This window comes from Aricia agestis, chromosome 17 (genome assembly GCF_905147365.1).
Source record: "Aricia agestis chromosome 17, ilAriAges1.1, whole genome shotgun sequence".
Taxonomy (NCBI): domain Eukaryota; kingdom Metazoa; phylum Arthropoda; class Insecta; order Lepidoptera; family Lycaenidae; genus Aricia; species Aricia agestis.
The window spans coordinates 3788047-3809596 of NC_056422.1; the positions used below are offsets into that span (position 1 = coordinate 3788047).

General features: G+C 38.3%; 1 protein-coding gene across 17 annotated transcripts in view; it reads right to left on the reverse strand.

Annotated features, from left to right (window-relative positions):
- LOC121735619 (kinesin-like protein unc-104) overlaps nucleotides 1–21550 on the reverse strand; it is a 103983-nt gene that overhangs the window by 17208 nt on the left and 65225 nt on the right. For 9 of the 17 annotated variants that reach the window (XM_042126501.1, XM_042126513.1, XM_042126504.1 and 6 more), the window contains 16 exons: nucleotides 19657–19739; nucleotides 15310–15388; nucleotides 14622–14782; nucleotides 13844–14028; nucleotides 10183–10294; nucleotides 8838–8981; nucleotides 7783–7785; nucleotides 6822–6985; nucleotides 6436–6575; nucleotides 6128–6172; nucleotides 4689–4820; nucleotides 4155–4355; nucleotides 3412–3569; nucleotides 2147–2312; nucleotides 1187–1353; nucleotides 325–439 (listed from right to left, as the gene is read on the reverse strand). In XM_042126501.1, coding sequence (XP_041982435.1) covers nucleotides 325–439; nucleotides 1187–1353; nucleotides 2147–2312; nucleotides 3412–3569; nucleotides 4155–4355; nucleotides 4689–4820; nucleotides 6128–6172; nucleotides 6436–6575; nucleotides 6822–6985; nucleotides 7783–7785; nucleotides 8838–8981; nucleotides 10183–10294; nucleotides 13844–14028; nucleotides 14622–14782; nucleotides 15310–15388; nucleotides 19657–19739 — 2055 coding nt within the window. The remainder of the gene's footprint in view (nucleotides 1–324; nucleotides 440–1186; nucleotides 1354–2146; nucleotides 2313–3411; nucleotides 3570–4154; nucleotides 4356–4688; nucleotides 4821–6127; nucleotides 6173–6435; nucleotides 6576–6821; nucleotides 6986–7782; nucleotides 7786–8837; nucleotides 8982–10182; nucleotides 10295–13843; nucleotides 14029–14621; nucleotides 14783–15309; nucleotides 15389–19656; nucleotides 19740–21550) is intronic. The other 8 variants (XM_042126515.1, XM_042126502.1, XM_042126516.1 and 5 more) reach the window with 6 other exon arrangements.

Sequence of the window (21550 nt, forward strand, 5' to 3'; positions counted from 1 at the left end):
GACGTAAAACTTAAAATGTTTTTTTTTTTATATATAATTTAGGTGTCAATTTGATGTTCTCGTCTCACGGTTTTGACTTTAATGTTAGTAATATAAAGATTTAATTTAACAAAAAAAGAACACATGATCAAAACAGCATCGTTAAAAACGCCATCATACATAAGACATACAAGACATACAGTGGTACGAGTATATTATAGGCTGTGGCTGTTTTCTAGGTTAATCGTATATTTGAATCCTCCAAATATTTTTATTTAGTAAGGCTGAGGTACTAATCAATTTTTTTTTATTCTATCGGTGTAGACCACAAGCCGAAGATCTTACCGAATATGTCTTCATCATTGTGGAAGTCTTCCGGCGTGTAGGAGCTGTACATAGACATGGTGACGCTCTGCTCCTCCACCTGACGCTGGAGTGCATCGATGCGGGCTTCGTAGTTCTGTGTGATGATGATGATTAGTAAGTAAGTATATGATGATAATGATTGACTTAGGCGCGAGACCACTATGCCCCGACGCGTTGAATTGACGGAACACAAAAACTCATTGTACGCTACATAGCTGCGTTTAGGCAACGCAACATTTTACCAGGCGGTGACGACGCATCGGTCACCCTTTAACTTCATCATCATCGCTCGATGACAGAATATAAACGTGGCGTTTTATAAAATGATGTTGCGCCGCTGCGAAACACATCACAAAGTTGACAACTTTTTAAAAATAGTTTTAAGCGCTTCAGTTGTTTACAATAATACCTGTAAATTATTATTTTATTCATGATTATGCCCTAGAATGAGTTATAAATTATTTTAAATACTAAATTCAAAATATGTCACAAAAACGCGGCATTATGGTCACGTGATCACGTGTAACGTCATCGTTCATGAAACAAAACAAGCGTAGACAGAACATAAGTGAGTAAGTGTTTAACCTAACAACTGTCAATTTTGTTTGACACTGAACGATGACGTCACTGCTTCAGATTGGCGTTTCCAATCACGTGATTTACAGTTAATAAATCCAATTTTTTTCAATGTAAAATAAAAAAAATCAATAATTTTTTTTTTCGTTATTTGTATTGTTTTAGGGTTTTTATCAATAAATCTATAAAATTTAATAATTATTTAAAAATTTTAAACATACTGTCTAATGTTTGCGAGTTACAAGTAAAAGCGTATACTGTATACCTTTCTCTGTTCCTCAAACTGCTGGTCTGCATGTTCCTTCTCTCTCTTGAACTGCTCCTCGAGGGCGACGAGGCGCTTCCTCATCTCGGCCTTCAGGTCTATGCCCTGTTTCTCCAGCAGTTCGCACTGCGCGTAGTCCCAGTCTACTGTCTCTATGTCGCTCGCGACTAAGTGGAAAAATGAATATAGTCAGAACAGTGTTTATGTTGTGTGTGGTTATATCTTCCATGTGTTTTTTCTTCCATGTCTTGTTACTTACAAGTTACAATACAAGACACATAAGGACAAAAATATATATAATGCAAAAAAAACCGTTAGCAGCGACTTGTTTTACAAAACTTCAAAGGAGTGAAAGAGGAACACATAACTCAGGCTTATCGCTTATTCTAAAGTAAAATTTTGGAGTCAAAAATTACTGTTGCTAATATTTTTGAAAGATGACAAAGTCGTAATCACATGGTCATAAAATTGGATTCCAAGTCCTTTTTGCCAAAGTCATGTTTTGAGTCCAAAATGACTGTCGCAACTCAATTCGAAGATGTGTGATGTGATGCAATAAAGTCTGAGTGATTAGACTCTAAGGGTAAATTTATAATAGCGCAGAGTCGAAGCGAAGCGAATTTCCAAAAACTGAACACAGAAAATTCAACCTTAACTCCAGAGCGTAATGTATACATTACTTCTGCGAGGCCAATCAGCGTTGGTCAGGCGCATTCCAGCGAATTCGGCGCGGATGCGCGCACCTTTTTAAATTCTCAGAAGTAACAAAGAGCGTTAATGCTATGGAGTTAAGGTTGAATTTGTCATGTTGACTTTTAATAATTCGCTTCGATGCACTTTGACTCTGCGCTAGTATAATTTGACCCTAAGTCCATATATCTGAGAATAAACAGCTTTTAGAGGCATTCGGCCTGGTTCCTGCGTAGAACTTAAGACACAGGTAAGTTCCAATAAACTTACCTTCAGTCTCAGTATTGCTCTGTTCCCTCTCCGTCTCATTGAGCTCCTTGTCCTTGTTGCTGATGACGCGCTCCTCTCGCGGCTGGCCGGGGTGCGTGAACCGGAACACGTGGTTCTTGCCCAGGATCACCCGGGAACCGGTCTTCAGGATTATCGGCTCCTCCACCTGGGTGAAGAAGGTATTTTGATTAGCAAGAAAGTTTAGGTTTTTCTTTGCTATATTATATATTTGCTACTAGATGTCCCGCGCGGCTTCGCCCGCGTAAATTAGGAATTTTACAGTAACCGTACATTTTCCCATAAAAAATATTGCCCCCGTTTTTCCCACATTTTCCTGAGTTTCTTCGGTCGTATTAGTCTTAGCGTGATAATATAATATAGCCTATAGTCTTACTCGATAAATGATCTATCTAACAATGAGATAAGTTTTTATATCGGACCTGTAGTTCTGAGATTGACGCGTTCAAGCAAACATACTCTTCAGGTTTATAATATTAGGTAGGTATAGATTTTTTTTAATTATCGCTTGACAAACTCGAGTCTCGATCTAAAAGACTATGAAATGGTATAATATGGTAGTGATGATGATGATGATGATGATGAATGTAATTTGCATAGTAGCATATGCTTTCTGTTCTCAAAACAACGCCGAAACTCCCAAACTTGTATCTATAAAGAATCAGGAGTTCTCTCAGCACCTTCCGAACCACGGTATACCAGGTATATCTCGGTGCAAAATCTTACTTGTTGGTAGCATATGCTTAGAATACTTCTCACGAAACCGAAGTCACCACATGTTTCCCTATAAGTTTTGAGGAGTTCCCTCGATTACTTATGAATCCTTCATCAGATCACCACTTTTGTGAATATAATACCAAATTGGGATGATATCCTATATACCAAAAGAAAAATTTTGAAAATCGGTTAACAAACGGCGGAGTAATCGTTGAATATAAAGAAACGAACATAACACCTCCCCCATTTTGAAAGTCGGTTAAAATTGTAGCCTATGTGTTATTCTGATGTATAAGCTATATTATTGTAAAGTTTCATTAAAATCCGTTCAGTAGTTTTTGCGTGAAAGAGTAACAAACATCCATACATCCACACATCCACACATCCATACATCCAAACAAACTTTCGCCTTTATAATATTAGTAGGATAACGCCGTCCGTGTTCTCGAATATGCAGTGCTCACTGAGTGTGGGCGAGTACAATTATATATCCCTCTCTTTTTGTGCCACGCTGTGCGAGCGAGACTCACCTCTCGGCCGTTGACGTACACGAGCGCGCCGCGGTGCGGTATGAGGCAGATGACGCCGTCCGTGTTCTCGAATATGCAGTGCTCGCTAAGTATGTGTGAGCCAGATAGCTGGATGTCTTGGGGCACGTTGGCCTCAGCTGTACCGAGCCGGGTCACACCTGATGGGTAAATGAAAGTTTAGCTTTGACTGAGGTGAAATTAGTACATTGACTTATCTTTGTGACTTTCACTCACATACGAATAGATTGCTTGATTAGCGATAATATCGTACTTAGTGAAAGAGACAAGTGGTGATAGGTTAATGTATACAAATTAATAGATGCTACGTGTCGGCGTCCGGACTATTAAACGAAAATTATACTTTATAACTTTTTAAACGCTTTTATTTTATGTTATGAATAATTTATCTGATCTGGTCGTATTGAACCCTTGGAAGGGACTGTAACAAGCGTCTTATTACAGCTCATTATATAACATGTCTCGCTACTAGAGCGAATCCTTTACTATTAGATTACAAGTCACAAGTTTAGGTATTAATTACTGAGATTATTGATTTAGATAGGCATAATATTAATTAATAACCTACACAAAAAGACCAAGCAGGGATGCTTTTTATACCATTATTTGTGTTTGATATGACTTTCGTTTGTACCATAATAAGACTTGAAGACTATTTAAAGGACAATATTGTTTATGTTTGAATAATTTTGTCTCATGTTTAAGAACAAATAAAAAAAACGTACCATCCTTGATATAATAAATGAGGCATTCCGACAAATTCGGGTCCTCATTCAAGTTGACAAGATGTGGAGTCTTCTTGGGCGAGTATACACCGACTGTTATACCCTCCTTCACAGCTAGACCCATCTCAGCAAAAACGGCCTCGCGCTGCACTCGTATCTGTTCCGTGCGTTTGAGCTTCTCCTCCCAAGTCTCGTTTAGTTCTACGTGAAAAAAAAACAAAACGTCAACTGTCACTTTTGAATTTCTTATTTTTTTCATTCGCAGAGTGCGAAATTAAAAACTGTGCTACATGGTACTCATGCAATATGTCGTCCACCATACACACTTGTGCCATTCATACATATAAATGAGAAAATGTGTATGTCTGTCCTTTTATCTGTCTGTCTGTTACCTTAAAATTAACCCATACCAATTTTACGACGATGCTGAGTTCCAGAAAAAGACATTAGGATAGTTTTTGTCTCGAAAAACGTGCGATACTCGCACAAAATACTAATATAGGCTCAACGGAGATGCATAAATTAAGTTTTTACCTGCAATAAGCTTCTCCGAAGCCTGCAGCTGGTCGACCGCCTCCTCGGCGATGGTGGTGGCGGCTCGCGACAGCTTCGGCGACAGCACCTCGCCCTCGCTCTTCTTGCGCATCGGCGACGCGTTCTCCTCTGCTGTTCACATTGGTACGGTTAGACAGGGACGGGTATACGGTGTGGCGAGACTTGAAAATACTCCGGACGGTACAGGATTAATATGGCGCGCTTTAAAATGGGATATCTTTTTTATTATTGTCATATAGGTGTTTTTACTTTTTCGTAAATTATTCACAATCAACCAAGTTACAGATTGATCAAGGAACTACTTCTGGACCGGCTTATCAAAATATCAAAAATGATTTACACAATACTAAAAGGGTAATCTAAATCAGCTATTGATTGTGTAGGACGTATTCCTACACAATCAATAGCTGATATAATAGACAACTGCAGAAACTTTCATAGCGCGATTTAGAACTGTCCGCTATTTGGCTTGCTGCGCTTGTAATATAAGGTTGTAATAATGTCCGGAGATTTTCTTGTCCATAACCAGTGCTATAGACGAAGTGCTTCTTGTACCACGAAGAAAATATACCCAGTGTAATGTGCATTGCACTTATGAGTAGTATACAATGACATATTTGTTAAATATTTCGAATAATTCTAAGTAGACAAACATTTACATGCATAAGCTATAAAGCTTCGCAAACATGAATAAATATGGCCGTTCGCGACCGTCATCCGATTCCAATTTTAAATTTTGAATTTCGTGTTCTAAATTGATTTTGAATTTAGAACAAGCGGTGTTTCCAATTATTCTCAATAGCCGCGAACGGTGGATTATTTGATAAATGAACATTTTAAAACGCTGTAGTTGTTATCACTTTATATCACGTTCTAATAAATAAACAAATCTTTATTTTTAAATGAACACACACAGAAGACACAAATACTCTCTTGTATCTACTAGAAAGTAAAACCTCTAACAAGCCAATTAAAAAAACTTATTTTTTTTTTAATTTTCAAACAAACGCTGAACATAGCTTCCATCTTTTACTTGTATCATTCAAAATATGAAATTCCTTACCGTCCCTATTTTGTTCAAGTGGTATTTTAATTTTAAAATGCTCATTATCTGTAATACATATCTATAAAGCCGTAAAGTATAATGGCTTTATAACATCGATAGTCGTACACAAAATATATAATTACTTCCTACAATATATACCATCACCAACATAAGAGAAGCAGACACTAACGTACTTTTTTTGATAAAAATGAATATGATTAAACCTACGACGCCACAAGCTCTGGGTATGGGTGCTATATATATTTTTTTTTCAGTGTAGTGTTGCCATGTATCTCTTGTTTTTTTTTTCGGCAACACAGGAGGCAAAGCGTACAGGTGGGGTGTACATACGCATCAAGCCTCATTTACTTACTGGTAGGCGGTTCTTTCTTTTCATAAACGACTCTACCATCGGGTCCTTCAGGTTTGAAAACAGAAATTAATTTAATATATTGAAATTTTTCTGTGGCGTTTCATATTCTAGAATGATCGATGCAATCACACTCACAAACACAATTCATTCACTAGACCTATAGCCCTATCCTAGAAGCCTTATTTGAATGTAGAAACTACACCATACTTGTTCGCATTTGTCATACTGGCTGGTAATAAAAAAACTCCCTTCAAGTTCTGTTTCCAAATTCAAACAGACATCTTGTCTATGATTTGTTTTCTATTTACCTTCAGCGACGTCTATGCCCTCCGCCTTGAGCAGCTCGCGCAGTTTGAGTATCTCCTCCTTGAGTTCTCGAATGAGTTTGGCGTTGGCGTCCTCATTGACGACCGCCTTGCAGACGATCTGTTTGGCGCGATCCGCGTACCTTTACACAGATAAAATAAGATTGAGTTGACACCTGACAGCTGTCAAAGATCTGATGTCTGTAAGTTTTTTTTTTATAAAGATGTTTCATAATATTGTGGTGATATTTCTCTAGCTAACATAATATGTTGAAGGCAAAAACTTTTAATATTTTAAGCTATGAAATTAAAATTACTAGCTTTTCAAAATCAACTGACAGCTGCCATTTGAATTTGACGTGTAGTTTTTTTTTCATCTCAGAATTTACCTCAATGTACTCAGCGTCTCGTCGTAGTTAATATCAGCGGGTGATATGGCCGCTATCATGGCGGTTTTGGAGTTGCCGCCGAGATTCTCACGTAGAAGCCATGTTAGAACCGAGTCACGGTAAGGTATGAAGTCCGCCTTCTTAGATTTCTTGCTTTTTGATGCCTAGAAAAAGTTGCTGGTTAAAATATATGAACAAAGGCAAATTCTAGAAAAAAACACCCTGAAAATTATATTATTGCTACATCTATGTAGGTTTTTTGGCTTTCTGAAAGAAGTTCGATATGCATATGCTATATAAACTAGTGAATCTACGAGGTGCTTGCTAACAATCATTAATAGATAATTCCGCAATCCGTCCCATTATTTGCCTCGTGAAAACTTAAGTAATTCCCCGGTATTGTCGTTATTTTGGCAACGACTCAAATAATGTGCATTATAAGTGCCACTTGGAGTGTTGCCAAAAACAAAGGCACAATAAGGAAAAATATACCTATTCTACCTAGGCTTTGCATGTTATAAATAATGCATGGCTGGAGTTCGGTAAACCTCTGTGACCCAGTATTGTAAATGATACAGGTTTTCGTGGTTACAAAGGGTGTGGACTGAAACTCTTTGAGTATGCCAGCCGGTGCGAGTTGGCGATATTTGATTGGCTGTCGAGACGTCAGTTTGTCAGATGGCATTAGCCAGTATACTGTTTAGAGTTTAGGAACACACCCTCATAATACTGAAAGTAATTTCAAGATGGCGCATGTATCAAATGAATTTGATAAATTATAATATTTTTATGTGTTGATGATGTACGTTGCTACAAATGTAGAAACATAAAGAATGAACTAGGTATATTCTTTAAAAAGATCCAGTTTTATTTTAATTTATTTGTCCATTCTCTATGCTTAAAAAATATAGTTTATGTCGGATCATTTATACAAAAATCAATCACTCAAACACGCACTTACCGACTAGACGTATCCAAGCAAATGTTGCGGATAGACAGGTAAGAAATATGAGTTACACTTCTACATAGTACACATACACAAGTTAGCCATATTATATGAATATAGTCTTGTGACGTCACACAAAAACAATCACACATGAAAACTGAAGTTCTTGGTTCAATAATAACTGAAATGATGACAATATTATGCGGATTATGCCAGTGTAGACAAAAACGAGCATTTATTTATGATGAAGACTTTATGATGATTTGTGACGATTTATAAAAAAAAAACAGTTTGAAGAATATACCCAAGTCAATAAAATAGAATGATGAATGATTGAATACTAAAACTTTTAATTGTGTATCCTGAAATTTCAAATTTCTCGGTTTCTGAGGTTTTTGATGCGAGCTTATAAGGCCGGCCGTACACTATAAGAATTTCTGATCAGAAAAATTCGGACGCCCGCCGGACCACCACATTTCCTTCCGTCGAGTCCGAGTTTAGTACAAAATGTATTTAGAGAGAGCACAATGCGAATTTCTGATCAGAAAAATTTGTGCCATCCGATCGACGGCATCTGACACTCAACCGAATCGGACGTCAGATACGTCAGAATTCTGATAGTATGCGGGGTCCACAAAAAAACATAATATGAGCAGAGTGCGTTCCGGCGGGGGTCCGAATTTTTTTGGTCACAAATTCTTATAAAGTGCGGCCGGGGTACATATACTGGTGCTTTCGATTGGGTAACTTGAAACATGTTATCCAATCTAAAAAGCCAATGAATGTTAATTTTGTCTAAAACTTTAGAAACCGCTCCCAAATAGTCAAAATTGATGAAAAATTCCAAAATCAAATTGATTTTGCAAATTTAATTCCGAAATATCGCAATTCGAACTTAGCGCATTTCCAATTTTAGGTGATCGCACATTTATGAACAAAATGCATTCTAAAATGCATTTTGTTGATAAATGTGCGATCACATGCTGACAATGTTTAGAAACAGCGCAATTCTAATTTCAAAATCGCCTTTCCTATTTCAAAATGGCGAAATTTAAATTCAGAATACTCACGATCTCAGCGAGCGCGGATATGACTTTGCCGAGCGTGGTGAGTGACTTGTTGATGTTGGCGCCCTCCTTCAGCCGCGTGCCCTTGGCGCCGGTGGAGTCAGCCCGCTCAGACCCGGCCAGATCCACTAGGGAGATCTTGGATACCTATGAGAAAGAGATAATATTATAGATAGATAGATAGATAGATAGAAAATGCTTTATTTGTACAAAACTTAGAAACTAAATTACAATTTAAAATAATATGCGCTGCCCAACAAAGAAAACTCTCTTTTTGGAAGTCGATAAGTAAAGAAAGAGTGGATCGTGACTCCCCCTACAAAGCTTAATGTTTTGTTATGCGGTAAAGCAAAATTTAGTCTAAGCTTGAGTGGAGCATAGCCTCTCCTTTAAGCTGAGTTTAGGTTGGGCTAGTTCCGTTCCGTTTCCAATATAACTCAAACACAATAAAAATCATAATACACGGTACATAACGACTTTTGAGGGTTTTAAATTTATTGAGAAAATGGAAAATTTTAAATAACTTAAATTTCTATGTTTCTAGTCTTGAGGCGTAGCCATGTAGAACGAAGGAAAGAAAAACCCGTAAAACTTTTCCTTCTCGTTACAGGTGAAGCCAAACGAGCGTAATTTGTGAGTTGTGAGCAGAATTTCGGCTGGCAGAAATTCCGCTGCATTCAGTTTCATAGAAAAGTACTGTTTGATTCGCACGAGCGTAATATTGTGTCTCATAATTTGTATGAAAAGATATTTACGCGGCAGAAATTCTGCGACTCACGACTCACAAATTACGCTCGTTTGGCTTCACTCTTATCCTTAAAAAAGTATCAGAATATCATTTTTTTTTATTTTTTTTTTACTCTTCACACCACGTCAGTCTGGCCCCGTGCTAAGTACCTACCTAAGGGACTTATGTTACAGGTACCAGACAACGGAAATATATTTAATATTTTTATACTATACATATATTTAAGATTTTTATTATATCACGAGCTTTTGCCCGCGGCTTCGCTCGCGTTAAGAAGTATTATTATATACAAACTTTCATCCTCTATTTTAATCCCTTGGGGTTGGAATTTATCAAAATCCTTTCTTAGCGGATGCCTACGTCATAACATCTACCTGCATGCAAAATTTCAGCCCGATCCGTCCAGTGGTTTTGGCTGTGCGATCACTATGTCAATCAGTCATCTTTGAGTTTTATATATACAGTTACACATATTTAATATACATCCAGACCCGGGAACATTGAAAACTTTTTGTTCCGTCGGCGGGATTTGAACCCGCGACCCCCGGCTTGAGCTACCAACGCGCTCACCACTGAGCCACAGAGGTCGTCAAATCTTACCTTCTCTGAGACCAAGTTGGTGGTCTTGTCGTGTCGCTGCTGCGTGAAGAAGATGGTGAACACCGCGTGCGAGCGGGACGACGTCTCGTTCATGTTGGTTGCTGCTACAGTCCTGGATAAGTGATACACTTAAATATTGCTTACTAGATGACGCCCGCAACTCCGTTGCGCCAAAACTCGATTATCGCGCGGGAACCGTACATTTTTCCGGGATAAAAAGTACCCTATGTCCTTTCCCGGGACTCAAAGTATATCCATACTAAATTTAAGCTCAATCGGTTCAGCGGTTTGGGCGTGAAGAGGTAACAGACAGACAGACACACTTTCACATTTATAATATTAGTATGGATATACACAGGCTAGCTTAGCCCCGTGGTGCGGGAGCCCCTAAATGTGTATGACTTTATTTTGCAAATAATTGTGTATGATTTATTGACTTACGCCGGCCTAATCTCTCAAATAGGTAAAAGTACTCTATACAGGGTCTAACAAAACTACTTTAGGATGTATGGTGTGTCCCTTATACAAGGTGTAACAAAACTAAGCGTTAATATTTTAGGGTGTGTATCCCCTTGTATAGAGTCCACTGTGAAAGTAGTAGCTCTCAGAAAGCAAATTATTGTGAGATTTGTATGGGAAATTCCGGGTAATGATTTTTTTCACATATAGGTGAAAAAAAGTAACTCTTTTAGCGCTGCTACTTTAATTAAAATAAAAAATGTTTTATTTCTGAGTAAATTTGAATCAATTTTTTTCAGAATGTCTACCTGATGCCTACCACCGGTTCGGGAACTAATTCGCTTTCATAGCGAACTCTATACAGGGGACCCATACACACCCTAAAGTATTATTACACCCTTTATAGCTCGCTATACACTACGTACACAAATAATCTTGTATAACATTTCGATCAGAAGTACAAAGACACGTAGGCTTCAATGGAAGTTTTAAGGCACATTGGTGATAAGCCATAGATTTTATATCAGTACAAACTATAAACATTGTTTATAGTAAGTAGTAAGATACATTTTATTTTATAATGATTACAAAAAAATCGGCCAAGTGCGAGTCGGACTCGCGCACGAAGGGTTCCGTACCGGTATAGAGCGAAAAATGTGTTTTTTGAGAGCCCCCCTTAAATATTTACTTTTATTTGATTTTATTATCAATTATTAAAGAAACAATATACTTAATTAAGTTCTTTGTGAAATTCTCAAGTGCCTAGCTGTTACCATTATTGATTACGAGCTAAAAAGGCAAAAAAAAACACGTTTCTTGTATGGGAGCCCCCCTTAAATATTAACTTTATTTTATTTTTAGTATTTGTTGTTATAGCGGCAACAGATATACATAATCTGCGAAAATTTCAGAAGTCTAGCTATAGCCGTTCTTGACTTACAGCCTGGAGACAGACAGACAGACAGACGGACATACGGACAGACAACGAAGTCTTAGTAATAGGGTCCCGTTTTTATCCTTTGGGTACGGAACCCAAAAAAAACATAATAACAAGAATCTTACGATTCGTAGCAGGTCTTCGTAGAGCCTCTACGAATTTCGTAGCTCTGCTACGAAACGTAGACAAAACGTAGGCACTAGTTTTATTTTCGAACAAGATGACGTCCGCAAACTCCGTTGCGCCAAATTCGTTTGTCGCGTGGTAACCGTGCATTTTCCGGGATAAAACTATCCCTTTTTCCCGGGACTTAAGTATCCACATACTTATCAAAATCGGTTCCGCGGTTTGAGCGTGCTGAGGTTAAACAGACAAACAGACAGACACACTTTCGCATTTATAATATTAGTATGGATGTCAATTGTCAACCAAATGTTTAGCCGAGAAGAATCGGGCTAAACAAGTTCGGTAGCAGCACACTAAAAACTCTGCTATCAGCCCGGGGGGGTGATAGAAATGTTTTCGTTTTCGCTTCGTTATAGAATCACCGATGAAAGTGTATGGAATTGACATAAGCGTTAGTTAATATGACGTTAACGTTCGACTCATCTTATGTCAATTCCATACGTTTTGATCGGCGATTCTTTATCGAAGCGAAAACGAGAAAGTTTCGGCTAAATGGCCTGTAGAGACTGTAGACCTCGATCACTTGGTGCATGCATTTACGCAGGCCTGGCAATTGTTCGCCATCATAAACCATTACCCCGTCTATACAATGACGATGGCTTGTAGTAGGCCAGCATAGACCACTGTGAATACTGGACGTGGGATAGCCATGCTTCGGCACGAATGGGCCGGCTCGACCGGAGAAATACCACAGGCTCACAGAAAACCGGCGCGAAACAGCGCTTGCGCTGTGTTTCGCCGAGTGAGTAAGTTTACCGTAGGCCCAATCCCCTACCCTTTTCCCTTCCCTACCCTCCCCTATTCCCTTTCCTACCCTCCCCTATTACCCTATTCCTTCTGAAAGGCCGGCAACGCACCTGCAGCTCTTCTGATGCTGCGAGTGTCCATGAGCGACGGAAGTTGCTTTCCATCAGGTGACCCGTTTGCTCGTTTGTCCCCTTATTTCATATTTAAAAAAAAAGGAGAGCCACCTTTTTCTGTTACCTAAACGTATTTCACGGTCGTTAACTGATCGATAGAACAACTATTACCCGACAAAAACTGAAAGGTCAATGTCAAGTAATGCAATTACGGCATTCCAATTTCCTCGCGTAATATCATGCCATCGCGTCTACATGCATATGCAAATTTGTCAACGTATGCATATTTTAACATTTCTGTATAATCATTATGAATATTGAAGTTTTAGAGTAGTAAAGCTGTGTCATTGAATAACATTAAAATACTTAGGGGCTGTTTCACCGCTTACTGATAAGTGCCGGATAGGCTATCCACAACTATCCACAACTTATCTGAGATACTCCATTAGTCATATAAGTTGTGGATAGCCTATCCGGCACTAATCAGTAAGTGGTGAAAAAAGCCCTAAATTAAGCACAAAAACTACCTCAAAATTGATAATGTGGCGGTACCCACTGCAATTCGTCTAACATTCCTGCATCGCGCTATCGAAGTTTTCTGGGCGCGTCGGTATATAAGTATACGACAGCTGAAATGTATCACGTGGGCTTCGGCCTGACCGAGCATGACACCGCGCTCGGTCGGAAGATCTTCTTTTGTGGCCACAACGCATATTCCCACATTAGTATATTTAATCGTGACGTGCGTTTTGAAATCAGAAATATAAAGTCAATGATCTAAAGAAAAGTTGCTTTCTGCCCTCTTTCATTCCTTTGCATTGTAAAAACTTCAAACGGAAAATATGGCTTTTGCGTACTATACTGGGTGTTAGGGTTAACACCGTTATCCTTAAAACCATCAAATGAAACAGCATTGAACTCAAAAAAATACTCCGTCTTCATACTCGTACAAATTGCCCGGATCGGCAATTTGTATGCGTATGACGACGGAATTTTTTGAGTTCCCAGCATTGTTCTCATAGAAAAAGTTGTTCATTTTGACGGGCTCATTTGATGGTTTTAAGGATAACGATGTTAACCCAAACAACCTGTATAAGGTTCAATTTTGAATCAATCTTAAAAACGCTGCGTAGGTCGCGTCTCCGCTCTTACTCTACAAACTTCTTACAATGGTCAATGAGTATTTGTGATGCTGCTATTATTCTTATCTTGGACTAACCTGGCCTTATTCCCCTCGTCAATAAGGTCGTATATATCCTGGTAGGACATGACGGCGAGCTTGCTGAGGTCCTCCACGTAAGGGCCGAGGGCGGGGTGCTCGCGGACCCTCAGGTTGCCCTTGTTCTTAGGGTTGAGCAGATCACGCACTCGCTCGCAGTATATCTCCATGTAGGATACTTCCACCTGTGAGATTAGGTAGTTAGTGTGACTGCCATAGAAAGGTTTATAGGGAAAGAAAAAAAGGCAGATTTATACTGGAAATCTTACATTTTGTACGGTACTTAAAGTCTATCAGATTTTCATATCCCTTGCATTTCTGCTGTTGAGATTACTAAGTCAATGATGCGTCGCATCATTCGATTTTATTACGCCGTGGACAGGCATGTCTTCAGCGATACTGAGTTTGGTGACTTTACTATACTTCAAAAACTTGATAACTGACTGTTTTATAGTTCAGACCAGCCAGTAAACCTTATTTTAAAAGATTATTTTTTCTCACTTTTTGGTAAAAAAGTGGGGCCCGTGCGAGTTTCTTACGCCGGTTCTTCTCGCCGGGTTAGTTCCCGAACCGGTGGTAGGCATCATGTAGACGTTCAGAGAACATTTGCAAAAATTTATTCTGAATAAAGAACTTTGAGTTTGAGCGAAACGCAGCCCAATGCATCATATTATTAACACACAACATTTTAACGTAGTTCTAGGCTACGTCTCCACTCTCTCGTCATACAACCCTTCGAATTTCTCTACCAGATCTCTGACTACCATACACAACGTACCGAGTAAGTGAGGTCATCTGACGTGGTCTGCCGGATGCGGCGGAAGAGGTCCTTGCAGATCTGCGGGATGATGCCCTCCTGGCCGTCCTCGCCGCGGCCCATCATCGTGTAGGACTTGCCCGCGCCAGTTTGTCCGTACGCGAATATGCATATGTTGTAGCCTAGAATATAAACGATGTTAACATCTCTACAAGTGGTAAAAACATTGAAGTGCCTCTTTGAAGGCCATCGCCATTGTGTAGACACACGATACTAACATGACCATCGTCCGCCATCATACACCACTACCCCGTCTACACAATAGCGATGGCGTGCAATGGGCCAGAATTGACCATTGTGAAGAGCACATTGGAACATGGTACAAAGACAGACGATGTATGAAAACTGTTTTACTTTACTGTATTGTCTAAAAGGGAAGTCACGTTTTTCCGGTTCGTGTTGTCGTCGAAACGGAAACGCATTGTACGCCACGTAGATGCATTGCAACGACGCAATAAGTACAACGCATCAACGTAAAACCTTGAATGAAAAGTCAAAAGTGTCGAACAGTCAACAGACCAACGCAGGCTTGCTCTTACACAACGGATTATCAAAACAAATATATAATTGAAAAAATATATTCATATATGCGACTATAATGAGTGTGACATCGTGTAGTGTGACAGTTATAAGTGAACAATATATTTACCGTCGAAAGCATGTTGTAACATCTCTTCACCGATGTCTTTGTACACCATTATTTGTGACGAGAATTCTGGATCACTTGGCTATAACAACGAATAAACGTAATGTTAGAAAGGAATAAAATAATTTAAGTAAAATGTTTAAGGCAATATTTATTATTATTATTATATCGTCAGGCAAAGAGGCGAGGGAAGAAAAGATGAAACTTAATTATAACCATCACCTTAAGAGCCCCCGCAGACTGCAGACTTTTAGGCCGGTATAAATAGCTTCGTCAGTACTTAAGATGCGACCCGCTCTCAAAATGCGGTTTGGCTCTGTGATTGGTCCAAATCTTGACAGCCAACCAATCACAGGGCCTGAACCGTGTCTTGAGACCGAGATGCATCTTGAGTATTGACTATTTGTACCGGCCTTAGTCGGCCGATAGTTTGATCGAAAGCTTAATAAGTACAAATATGAAGCCTAGGTGCGCACTAAACGATTTGTATTGGCCGATAATAATGTACTGAAACCCCAACTTCGTCAAACTATCGGCCGACTAATAGTCTGTAGTATGCGGGGCTGTAACACTTTTAAAAAATATAAAATAACTTTTTAAAATTAGAAAATTTTTAACTGATACCTATTTTAATTCTATTTAGTAAACTCTTTATTTACATTATGTAATTCTCTAATTTTCTTTTCCTTTTTATCGTAATCTACTCGTACTGCATATTAAATAGTTCTTTTTACCGTGAGTATAATAATTAATAACTATTATTAAACGTCAAGTAAGTGCTTGCTTAGAATTCGCATAATATCCTTTTCTTGTGGTTTTTTAGGTAACAGTTTTAAATTTATGTAGCTTATTGTAAGTCATATCATTATGTTGTGTTTATCATGATTTGATGCATTGTGTGTTAGATTTAAGTGTAACTTATTATACACTAGTGGAAACTTTTAATTGCTATATCGCTGTGTACTTTTTACCTCACTGTTGTCTTAAAATACTGTAAGTTTTCCTAAGAAAATAAAATAAATAAATAAAGAAAAAAGTCATAAGAGCTGAAACTTGAATGCACTCGTGTTCCTTTTATGGTAAGAAATACTATAAAATAGCTATAATCATTTTCAAAAGTTATCCCTTAAAGGGTGGGGAGGAAATAGGGGATCGAAGTTTGTACGCCAGAAATACTATCACTGTATGCAGGCGAGGCGAATAAATAAAATCAAACACAAAACACAAATAGCATCGTTTAAATTTGATTGCGGCCATTACTGCCACGCGGTGAACGAATTTCCTCGTTTCATGACCCATTTGCCCGACTAATATAAAATATGTGGCCAAATAAAACCGCTTCCGGATGTCAAAAATTAATTTCACCTATTAAATTGATGGATACTGATGATTTACCGGAATAATATTAGGGTTGCTTGCCAGAAAATATACTATAAATATTATGTGCAATATAAAGATATAAAAAACATGTAATAAGTGCATTTTACCACAACATCTAATTACCAAAATAAAGTGTCACAATTAAACAAAGCTAGGTCCTTCTTAAAGTACCTACTGAACCTGTAGTGTATATTTATTTAATAATAATTAACTAGCTATTTGACCGAGCTTTGCTCGGTCGATAAAACACGAATAAAATGACATTTTCTAAAAATGATTCCTAGCTAGATCTATTTATCGCCCCCGAAACCTCCTATATACTAAATTTCATGAAAATCGTTGGAGCCGATTCCGAGATTTCATTTATATATATACAAGAATTGCTCGTTTAAAGATATAAGATTATGTAAATGACTTAGGGCGGATTCGACCAAACTGGAGTAAAATTTTACTCGAGTATAACTGTTTCCTAATCTAAGAGTAAGCTGGTTTTGCGTTTTTTCAACTTGTAATCCAAGAATAAGGTAACACGGGAGTAAATATTTACACGGGCTATTTTGGTGGAGTAAATATTAAACTGAGAATAGTTGCACAACAGGGTGTCAACTGTCACGGTCGGTGTCATTGTGAACTATAATTGTCATTTTATTTCATACTCTTCGAGTAACTTGGTAAAACGCAAACGAAGATATCTTGGAGTAAATTGAAGGAGTAAAATTCTTCTCAGTATAGTCACACTCGTGTAACTTCAAGTTTGGTCGAATCGGGCCTTATAATAATAACGATTAACACTTTAACAGCAGGGCGGTTACTGGTTACGTATCTTGCGACGACAGAAGAGGGCGACAGACATTTGACAGCTATTGCACAATACTGCTATCAAACGCCTCTTTCTGTCACAAGATACGTAAGCGTCCAGTGGAGGACAATAATATTAGAGTCCCGCAAACTACAGACTTTTAGTCGGCCGATAGTTTGCCCGGGCTTGGGCTTGAGAAATGCGTCTGACAGAGCGAGCAGTTCTATCTACAATATTTACTTTTCATAATACATAACCTCTTAGGGTCAATTTATAATAGCGCAGAGTCGAAGCGAAGCGAATTGCCAAAAACTGAGCACAGAAAATTCAACCCTAACTCCAGAGCGTAACGCATACATTACTTTTGCGAGGCCAATCAGCGTTGGTCGGGCGCATTCACGTGAATTCGCGCGGATGTGCGCGAATTTTTTAAATTCACAGAAGTAATAAAGTGCGTTAACGCTTTGGAGTTAACATTGAATTTGTTATGTTCAGTTTCAATAAATCGCTTCGATGCGCTTCGACTCTGCGCTAGTATAAATTGACCCTTAATCTCTATAAACACAAACACACAACAATCGAATAACAATCGAACATTGGAATCGTAATTAATCTCTCGGATCAAATGAGAATCAACAACCGCAGCTATGATTGTTCTGTTTCGGGTGCGATTGCGAATTACACTACAACTCGCTATCCCACGCAGGAAATTGCAACCGCAGACGCTTTGTGTTTAGACGGTTTTAGACAACAAAGCTGTATCTATCGGGGTTTTAGTCAAGTTTAATTCGATAATTTCGGTCGCTAAATCAAAAATGTTATACAAGGTGTAACAAAACATTATAGTTCTACGTGAAAGTAGCAGAGCTGAAAGAATAACTTTTTTTTTTACTATTGTATGGGAAAATTCATGACAACACATATCCCATACAAATCACGAAAAAAATATTTGCTCATTCAGCGCTGCCACTGTCACAGTGAACACTATACAGTGTGTAACAAAAATAAGTGGTAATACTTTGGTTGTGTACGTGTTCCTTGTAGAGAGTTCACTGTGAAAGTAGCACCGCTGAAGACCAATTTTTTTTTAACCTTTGTATGGGGAAACTCGTGACACTCGGGACGCCTTGCCCATACAAAAGTGAAAAAAAATTTTCGTCTTTCAGCGCTGCTACTTTCACATTGAACTCTCTACAAGGAACACGTACACACCCTAAAGTATTATCACTTTTTTTTGTTACACCTGTATAAGTAACACATACAAACCACTTTGTGTAGTTACATCTTGTATAACTTCAACAGCGAATCATCAATATCAGACCAAGACGGCATCAATACTTTATCAGGGACGTATTAGACAAAGACACCTTGTCGGTAATGTATGTTTCTGTATGTCAGTCTTTCTCCACCGTGTTAATACTTCATTAGAGGAAGTTAAATAAAGCTTCAGTAGTCCTTCGCATGAAAACTTGTCAAATACTGATGAAGCCAGCCCAGGGTCAGGATTAGAATCCTTACAGCGGCGTTTGACAGATGAACTAATCTCTTAATCATGTTGAGTACTGACTACAAATCCAATATGGATAATGTTGCAAATACTAGTACCATTTCCTATCGATACAGTACTTAATGTGAAAGAAGGCGCTTTTTGTCCGCGAACATGCCGCGCGACCAGTGCCTGCCCGGCACCCTGTGGTGCGGTCTTTTTGCCCGCCGTGTGCGTTGGTAATATAGGATTCCCTTTGTGCTATCGTTCGCGGCAAAATTGACCGGCCCGCCCCGCCCCTTCGTCTGCAAAGCGCCTAAAAGTTGAAACCTAGTCCTCTTTTCGGAAGTTGGTAAAATTAAATAGTTTTTGCATTTTTCTTATTTTATTGTCAAAAGTTTTATTATATTTTCCGACTATGCAAAATAAGGTAGAACACACTAGACATATCTCATCAAGCATAGACTGCTAAAATTATAATCCTCTTTTTATGGTTTCGTCGCGATCGGGTAAAATATAGAATTCATTAGATAAGCTATTTTCTTGTTAGCAGATATGGTACGTATTTCTGTTTTTCAGTTTTCCGTGAAAAAAAAGGAAAAATATTCTAAATCACTAATTTAAATCATCTCTCAGCTCTTTGCCCCTTTATTTTATACAAGTAAAAAAAATAATTTGTACTTACATTGTGCGACCAGTAGGAGAAATCAAAATTAAAACTTTTCGCGCCTTCCTTGTTGTTCGGGGGAAGTTTTGGGTTCAGTATAACTGTAACAAAGAAAGACAATTCATTAATATTACATTCATACCCTTAAAACAATATTTTGGTTAACATTTATCCGCTATAAAACTATAAGGGTGGGTTGCACCAACTTTAACTGTATTAACTTTGACCGTAACTGTAACTATAACAACGCCTCTATGGTGCAACCCACCCTAAATAACCGCAAACACACAGCTTCTTTCTATATGGCCAATATCGTCAGCGCAACTTACTCAACATGTTATTTGCCATATTTGACTGTGTGTAATTATTAACAGAAAATGTGAAAGCCATAAGCAACCACTACTGTCAATAAGCCCTTGGTGCGTAAATCCATTCCTCACATTCGTCTTAATTCAATTCGTCGGGTTTCAGCATTTACTAGTATCAACAGAGTCAAGACTCTTTGTTCGTCGTAACTATTCGTCGCCACAGCATGTCGAGACCACTTCGTCGTATTCATTCGTCGTATTAATTCATCGTCGTCGTCGGAACACAGCGTGGCGCCGTCGCGAGTCGCGACGTATCGACCGACGCCAACGTTATGCTAATCACTTAACTTTAACATTTCTACTATTTTTAACTTAATTATCGCACAAAGTTACACAGCTACTTCGAACGACTATTAATGTTTTAATTTGCATACTTTATTCTTGTTTCTTAATATTGTGAAGAAGTAATGTTTGTCTGCATTGAACTCTAACGGCGGTCTAAATATTTTAACAAAAATTTCGCAGACAGGGTAAACTATTGTGAAAAAGATATTATGTTGCTGTTCGTGGCAAAATATGTAGCTCTCGTAAAATTCCTGAGTAGCTAAAGAGTACTATATAATAAGAAAATATATATTGCTAATTTATTACATTTTTCTCCGTAATTCTTATTTATTACATTAGTTTATTGCCTTACTGTAATTGTTAAACAAACGTAAAAATAAACCAAAGGACTATCCAAAGTCTAAACACCAACAAGAAATCCATCCATCCAAGTGTTTAAGACCTAAGAATTTTATGTAAAGCCTATTATGTAATAAGTCCTTATGTTTATACGACCTTCAGGCTTCACTGCCCATCCATAAATCACACCCACGCAAACAAACATAAAGAAAATATTTTAAGGATATTGGATAGCTTTTTCCCATGTAAATAAGAAGATTGGACAGCAAATTCCTCAATATTATTCATATAATCTGTACTTGACAAAGAGATAAAAATCAATCTATACGAGTACTAATATTATAAACAAAAAAGTATACAGCTCTGAATCTTTTGTTCAGTCTTCATGCATCAGATTTGGTTGAAGTATGTAGATTGTAGAATTTGAGCCCAAAAAGTACATTAGTTTTTTTTTATGAAAGAAGGGGGCAAACGGGTCACGGCTGATGGAAAGCAACTTCCGTCGCCCATGGACACTCGCAGCATCAGAAGAGCTGCAGGTGCGTTGCCCGCCTTTTAAGAGGGAATAGGGTAATAGGGGAGGGTAGGGATGGGAAGGGAAGGGAATTGGGCCTCCGGTAAACTCACTCACTCGGCGAAACACAGCGCAAGCGCTGTTTCACGCCGGTTTTCTGTGAGAACGTGGTATTTCTCCGGTCGAGCCGGCCCATTCGTGCCGAAGCATGGCTCTCCCACGTATAGAATTATTGAAATTACGATTTCTGCGTGATAACTTTTTGAACGAAAATAAGCTCTTTGTAAGTATGACAATATTTCAATCCTAAGTCCTTTAAAACAAAGCCAGTCTAGAATAATAATAAAAAACATCAACTTTTTGAACGATGCATTATAGTAGAGGAGGGGGGGTGCTATTTTTGTAG